This window comes from Aegilops tauschii, chromosome 3 (genome assembly GCF_002575655.3).
Source record: "Aegilops tauschii subsp. strangulata cultivar AL8/78 chromosome 3, Aet v6.0, whole genome shotgun sequence".
NCBI lineage: Eukaryota > Viridiplantae > Streptophyta > Magnoliopsida > Poales > Poaceae > Aegilops > Aegilops tauschii.
This window is the reverse complement of record NC_053037.3, coordinates 259,574,874-259,583,018: the sequence shown is the minus strand read 5'-3', so window position 1 is coordinate 259,583,018 and position 8,145 is coordinate 259,574,874. Positions and strand designations below refer to the sequence as shown.

General features: G+C 45.5%; 1 protein-coding gene across 1 annotated transcript; it reads left to right on the top strand.

Moving 5' to 3' along the window:
* Positions 1-4,581: 4,581 nt before the first annotated feature.
* LOC109738822 (uncharacterized) lies at positions 4,582-5,229 on the top strand. Its single transcript, XM_020297923.1, has one exon. It carries the CDS (start codon positions 4,582-4,584, stop codon positions 5,227-5,229), a length of 648 nt encoding a protein of 215 aa, XP_020153512.1.
* The last annotated feature ends 2,916 nt before the right edge of the window (positions 5,230-8,145 follow it).

The window sequence follows — 8,145 nt, the reverse complement described above, 5'->3', positions numbered from 1 at the left end:
TGTGACAAAACCACTATGCGGTTATGCCTCTAAGTCGTGCCTCGACACGTGGGAGATATAGCCGCATCGTGGGCGTCTCTGATACCAACTTGTAACGCCCACGATGCGGCTATATCTCCCACGTGTCGAGGCACGACTTAGAGGCATAACCGCATAGTGGTTTTGTCGCAAGAAGGGTCATCTTCACACAAACCCATGTAATGAACAAGAATGGGATAAAGAGTTGGCTTACAATCGCCACTTCACTCAATACATAAATATTATTCATACATCATCCAAAATACAATCATATAGACCGACTACGATCAAAATCCAGATGAAAATAAGACAACCCCAAATACTAGATCCCCGATCGTCCCAACTAGGCTCCACTACTGATCATCAGGAAAAGACACATAGTAACGACCACGTTCCTCGTCGAACTCCCACTTGAGATCGACGCCATCATCTGCACTGGCATCGTCGGCGCCTGCAACTGTTTTGGTAGAATCTGTGAGTCACGGGGACTCAGCAATCTCACACCCGCGAGATCAAGACTATTTAAGCTTATAGGACAAAGAGGTGCAAAGAGGTGGAGCTGCAGCGGCAAAAGCATATATGGTGGCTAACTTGCGCAAATGAGAGCGAGAAGAGAAGCAACGGAACGGGCGTCATCTAGCAATGATCAAGAAGTGATCCTGAACACCTACTTACGTCATCCATAACACAGACCGTGTTCACTTCCCGGACTCCGCCGAGAAGAGACCATCACGGTTACACACGCACTTGGTGTATTTTAATTGAGTCAAGTGACAAGTTATCGACAACCGGACATTAACAAATTCCCATCTGCCTCATAACCGCGGGCACGGCTTTCAAAAGATAATACCCTGCAGGGGTGTCCCAACTTAGCCCATCATAAGCTCTCACGGTCAACGAAGGATAAACCTTCTCCCGGAAAGACCCGATCAGTCTCAGAATCCCGGTTTACAAGACATCTCGACAATGGTAAAACAAGACCATTAAAGCCACCCGAATGTGCCGACAAATCCCGATAGGAGCTGCACATATCTCGTTCTCAGGGCACACCGGATGAGACATCCTACGAGTAAAACCAGACCTCGAGTTTCCAGGAGGGGGCCCCGCAGTCTGCTCAGTTCGGACCAACACTCGAAGGAGCACTGGCCCGGGGGGTTAAAATAAGATGACCCTCGGGCTCGCGAAAACCCGGGGGAAAAAGGCTTAGGTAGCAAATGGTAAAACCAAGGTTGGGCCTTGATGGAGGAGTTTTATTCAAGGCGAACTGTCAAGGGGGTCCCATAAATCACCCGACCGCGTAAGGAAAGCAAACTCAAGGAACATAATCCCGGTATAACAGTAACTAGGGCGGCAAGAGTGGAACAAAACACCAGGCATAAGGCCGAGCCTTCCACCCTTTACCAAATATATAGATGCATTAATTAAATAAGAGATATTGTGATATCCCAACATCTTCATGTTCCGAAATGGAACAAACTTCAACTTCACCTGCAACTAGCAACGCTATAAGAAGGGCTGAGCAAAAGCGATAACATAGCCAAACAACGGTTTGTTAGGAAAGGATGGTTAGGGCTGACATGGCTAAAAATAGGAGACATAATATAGCAGTGATAGGTAGCGAGCATGGCAATAGAGCGAACAACTAGCATAGCAAAGATAGAAGTGATTTCGAGGGGTGGTCATCTTGCCTGCAAGGTTCTCAGAGTGGTCGAAAGCTTGATCCTCGTAAGCGTACTCGACAGGTTCCTCGTTCACGAACTCGTCTCCCGGCTCTACCCAAGACAAGAGCACAAACAAACGGAACCACAATCAATAACGAGAAATGCACAAGCAACATGATGCAAGACATGTATGATATGCAAGATGTGATATGCGATGCATATGCGTGCTCCGGAAGGAAAATGATGAACATGGCAGTAACTTGGCAAACCAAGCATGCCACTGGAAAGATGAGATGATTTCGGTCGAAATCGATATAAAGATCACCGGAATCGGATGCACGGTTTGCAAATGGCAAGCAAAACAAGAATGACACGAATCTGCGATAAACAGCAAGATAGCACTTAAAATGCAACAAGTAACAATGCTACAGCACCCCAACATAGCAACAAATCACATGGGAGTAATCTACAGGAGATGCTTGTCAAAATATGAACACTGAGCTATGGCTAGTTCACAACATATCAAGCTCAAACAAGCATGGAAAAAGTGCAAAAGATTACAGGTTCACAGACTTGGTGAAAAACTGGACATGGCAGAAATCAGCATCAGGTAGCAATGTTCAGAGCACGAAATCAACATGCTACAGGAACTTAATATAGCAAAACAAGGCATGGTAGTGTTCTACTAAATGCATATGACAAAAGTCCCTTACTGACCATAAGCCAAAAAGGATCAGAAGATATGATGGTAAGCATGTAAACATAGCAAGTTTCGTTATCAGGTTTCAGACTTAGCAGAAAACAGAGCATGGCAGAATTATTAATATGTAGGCCTCTTTGTGAGCTTGATGCACTCACTACAGAGTAATGCATGACAAACCAAGCATACCTACAGCCAGATGGCATGTTTATGAAGCCATCCATGGCAAGAACAATTACATAGCATGTATGGATCAACTACAATAAGCTTGGCAAAAATGCATGTCATGTTAAGAATCTGCCAGAAATATTTTATAGCAAACGTAGAGCAAGATTGAGTCATGCTATGGTACTCTAAAATTGCAAACAATTGCAGTAATGGATCAACTACAAATATAGCTACAAAACATCCTTACTGAACATCTCCAAAATATGCATGGATCTCTCTGTAGCATCAAGTTTACATGGCAACAAAATTACAGCAGACAAAGACTTGGAGAAATCACTGTCCCTGAAATCAGAATTATTACGGGGCCTACTTTGCATGCTTGTGCTAGTCACCACAGAGATCACAAAAATACAGGGACTACACCACTAGAAAGATGGCATGGCATACTTCAAAACACATGTAGAGCTCATGCTCAAAAGATGCACAGAGTAAATGATACAAAAATGACAAATCTCCAAGTTCTGCTAAGAACCAGAGATTAACAGCAAATAGTCCTCTTCCAACGAAGATTTGGGCATCAGGATGACCTCTAATGAACATGGTGCAATTTAACAAAATGAAGAGCATCACGAGGCGAACAATTTGACATATTACACGCGCGAATCGGAGCTACATGCACAGAGTTATCGCATCGGGAACAGAGCAAGGTGCTGATGAAATTTCAAGACTTAAAAATAAAAGGGGGGGTCTCGGGTCAACCTTCCCGTTGACCAGATCGGATCGGGGCCGGCTCGGGCGCGGGCTTGCGGTGGTGTTCGCCGACGGGAGGAAGAGGAGGCCGGCGGGCGACGGCCGGAGGGAGGAGGGGCGCCGGCCGGAGGCGGCGCCGGAGCGCGGCGGCGGCGGTGGGAGCGGCGAGCGCCGGAGGCGCGGCGGCGGCCGCGGCGGCGGGCCGGCGGTCGCGGGAGGCGGTGGGATTTGTCGGCACATTCGGGTGGCTTTGCTGGTCTTGTTTTACCATTGTCGAGATGTCTTGTAAACCGGGATTCCGAGACTGATCGGGTCTTTCCGGGAGAAGGTTTATCCTTCGTTGACCGTGAGAGCTTATGATGGGCTAAGTTGGGACACCCCTACAGGGTATTATCTTTCGAAAGCCGTGCCCGCGGTTATGAGGCAGATGGGAATTTGTTAATGTCCGGTTGTAGATAACTTGTCACTTGACTCAATTAAAATACACCAAGTGCGTGTGTAACCGTGATGGTCTCTTCTCGGCGGTGTCCGGGAAGTGAACACGGTCTGTGTTATGGATGACGTAAGTAGGTGTTCAGGATCACTTCTTGATCATTGCTAGATGACGTCCGTTCCGTTGCTTCTCTTCTCGCTCTCATTTGCGCAAGTTAGCCACCATATATGCTTTTGCCGCTGCAGCTCCACCTCTTTGCACCTCTTTGTCCTATAAGCTTAAGTAGTCTTGATCTCGCGGGTGTGAGATTGCTGAGTCCCCGTGACTCACAGATACTTCCAAACAGTTGCAGGTGCCGACGATGCCAGTGCAGATGACGGCGTCGATCTCAAGTGGGAGTTCGACGAGGAACGTGGAGCCCAGTTGGGACGATCGGGGATCTAGCATTTGGGGTTGTCTTATTTTCATCTGGATTTTGACCGTAGTCGGTCTATATGATTGTATTTTGGATGATGTATGAATAATATTTATGTATTGTGTGAAGTGGCGATTGTAAGCCAACTCTTTATCCCATTCTTGTTCATTACATGGGATTGTGTGAAGATGACCCTTCTTGCGACAAAACCACTATGCGGTTATGCCTCTAAGTCGTGCCTCGACACGTGGGAGATATAGCCGCATCGTGGGCGTTACAAGATGCCACCAACAACACAACAGAGTATGAAGGACTCCTTGTCGGGCTCAGAATTGCAGTGGAGTTGGGGATAAAGAAGTTGATCATACATGGCGACTCTCAGCTCATTGTGAGGCAAGTGAATAAGGATTATCAGAGCCCATCAATGTAGGCGTACATGGAAGAGGTGAGGAGGCTAGAGGAGCACTTTGATGGGTTACAAACAGAACACGTACCCCGTGCGAAAAACAGCATTGCTGACCACCTGTCAAAGTGCGCTGCGCAGAAGCTTCCTGTGGAACCAAGAACTTTTGTATTCCACCTAACCCAACCATCAGTTTCTCCATCAGCATTGGCCAGGAAAAGAAGAAAAATCAACACTGGCAAACATTCCCCGGCAGAGCTCCCTAAAGCCGCTAGTGAGAAGGTTGCCGGGGGAAACCCTATGCTAGCTGGCGAGCTGCGTTCTCCGGCAGAACTTCAAGTTCTTGCTATCGAGGCAAGCTCTCCCACAGTAGAGGAGATGCCTTTAGTCTTTGTCGTCGAGCCTCAAGCTCTGGCATGGGTGCAACATATAGTCCAATTCTCGAAAACTGGAGAACTTCCTGACAATCCAGAGGAATCTGAGAAAGTGGCCCGGCAATCGAGTATGTACCAGTTTGTGGGCGACATTCTGTACAGAAAGAGGCCAAATGGCATGAAGCTAAAGTGTATCAGTCAAGAAGATGGACTAATGCTGTTGGCAGAGATACATGGAGGTGTGTGTGGCTCACATCCGGGATCAAGAGCACTTGTCGGGAAAGATTTTCGGCAAGGATTCTATTAGCCCACCGCCCTCCAGGATGCAACTGTGCTCGTCACCAAGTGTGAAGCATGCCAGTTCCACTCCAAGAATATTCATCAGCCAGCTCAAGCCCTTCAAACCATCCCTTTATCCTGGCCCTTCGTGGTCTGGGGGCTTGACATCTTGGGCCCCTTTCCCCGTGCTACTAGGGGCTTTGAATTATTGTACGTGGCAATCGACAAGTTTACAAAGTGGCCCGAAGTAGAGCCAGTGAGAAAGGTGAGGACGCAGTCAGCTATCAAATTCTTCAAGGGATTGGTGTGTCGTTTTGGAGTACCCAACAGGATGATCACCGACAACAGCACCCAGTTCACAAGCCGCGCCTTCATACAGTACATCCAGAGCCTTGGAAGCAAGGTCTCTTTCACCTCTGTTGCGCACCCAAGGAGCGACGGACAGGCAGAAACGATGATTGCTGAAGTGCTGCGGGGGCTGAAGACAAGAACCTTTGTTAGATTGCGAAAATGCGGCAAGCGCTGGATTGATGAGTTGCCGGTGGTTCTTTGGTCAATCAAGATGACACCAAATCGAGCTACTGGCCAGACTCCCTTCTCCCTGATATATGGTACAGAAGCAATGCTCCACACGAAACTCATATACGGGTCACCTCGAGTACTTGCCTACTGATACGTCTCCAACGTATCTATAATTTTTGTTTGTTCCATACTGTTATATTATCATTCTTGGATGTTTTACAATAATTTTATAGCAACTTTATATCATTTTTTGGGACTAACCTATTGAAACAGTGCTCAGTGCCAGTTACTGTTTTTTGCTTGTTTTATTACTTCGAGAAAATCAATACCAAATGGAGTCCAAATGTAGCAAAACTTTTTGGAGATTTTTTCTGGACCAGAAGACACCTGTTGGGCCAAAGAAGTATTAGAGGGGGGCTCCGAGGGGAGCACAACCCACCAGGGCGCGCCTGGGGGCCCAGGCGTGCCCAGGTGGGTTGTGCCCACCTCGGTGGCCTCCCGCACCGCCTCTTTGCTCTATAAATACCCCAATATTCCAGAAACCCTAGGGGAGTCGACGAAAATCAATTCCAGCCGCCGCAAGTTCTAGAACCACTAGATCCAATCTAGACACTATCACGGAGGGGTTCATCATCCTCATTGGTGCCTCTCTGATGATGCGTGAGTAGTTCATTGTAGACCTACGGGTCCGTAGTTAGTAGCTAGATGGCTTCCTCTCTCTCTCTCTTTTGATTCTCAATACAATGGTCTCTTGGAGATCTATCTGATGTAACTCTTTTTTGCGGTGTGTTTGTTGGGATCCGATGAACTTTGAGTTTATGATTAGATCTACATTTTATCCATGGAAGTTATTTGAGTCTTTTGATCTCTTATATGCATGATTACTTATAGCCTCTTATTTCTTCTTCGAATCTTTGGTTTAGTTAGGCCAACTAGATCGATTTTTCTCGCCATGGGAAGAGGTTCTTTGTGATGGGTTCGATCTTACGGTGCTTGATCCCAGTGACAGAAGGGGAACCGACACGTATGTAGCATTGCTATTAAGGATAACAAGATGGGGTTTATTTCTACAAAAATAGATCTTGTCTACATCATGTCTTCGTTCTTATTGCATTAATCCGTTTCTCCATGAACTTAATACACTAGATGCATGCTGGATAACGGTCATTGTGTGGCGTGATAGTAGTAGATGCAGGCAGGAGTTGGTCTACTAATCTTGGACGTGATGCCTATATAATGATCATTGCCTGGATATCGTCATGGTTATTTGAAGTTCTATCAATTTCCCAATAGTAATTTGTTAATCCACCGTATGATATTTTTCTCGAGAGAAACCACTAGTGAAATCTACGGCCCCTGTGTCTCTTCTTTATTATATTTGCCTTCTCGACCAATTTTTATTTGCTCAGATTTATTAATCCAAAAATACAAAAATACCTTGCTGCAATTTATTATTATTTATTTTATCTCATGTTCCTGCGAGATCTATTTATCTAATCTACTACAAATTTACCTATATTTTTACCCGTGAGGGATTGACAACCCCTCTCTTACGTCGGGTTGCAAGTATTTGTTCTTTGTGTTCTCCTACTGGTTCGATAACCTTGGTCTCATCACTAAGGAAAATACCTACCGTAGCTGTGCTGCATCATCCCTTCCTCTTTGGGGAAATTCCGACGTAGTTCAAGCCGCATCAAAAGGAATTTCTGGCGCCGTTGCCGGTGAGGATCAAGTCAAGATAGTCTCCCATCAACGCGCGAATTTCTGGCGCCATTGCCGGGGAGACATCATCAACATCTACCAGGTTCCTAATCACAAATCTCATCTCCTTGCAATTTAAATTATTTTCCATTTTCCTCTCGTTTTCATCTCCCCCACTTCACAAAAAATTGCCGTTTTATTCACCCTCTTTTTCGTTCGACGTTTTCTCATCAGATCTATCTATTTGCTTGTGATCTTGTTGCTATGGCCAGCATGACTACTCCTCCTTTGTCACCAGATTTTGAAGTTTTATACTTCAAACAAAGACAAGGAGAAAATTTGAAAGATGCTTGGTATAGGCTGATGGAATCTTATCGCATTTGCAATATAAAAGGGATGAAAAAAATTTGCTTTCGAATTTTTATATAGGTTTAGCCTTGCATCATAGACAACTTTTGGATTTTGCTGCTAAATGGAATTTTATTGAGCTTGATGCCAATACCGCTTATGATATCCTAGAAGGGATTTTGGGAATTCCGCTTACCAAAAAGGGGATTTATTTTACTCAAGAAGGAGCCCAAATTTTGGATAGGCTGAGTGATTTGGATAAACATTTGGTTGAGTTACAAAAATACAACGAACCTCTAAAACATATCAGTGGGAACCTCAATTGAATGAATACCTTGATTGCTCTTTTCAATAAGCGTTTGGACATTTTGGA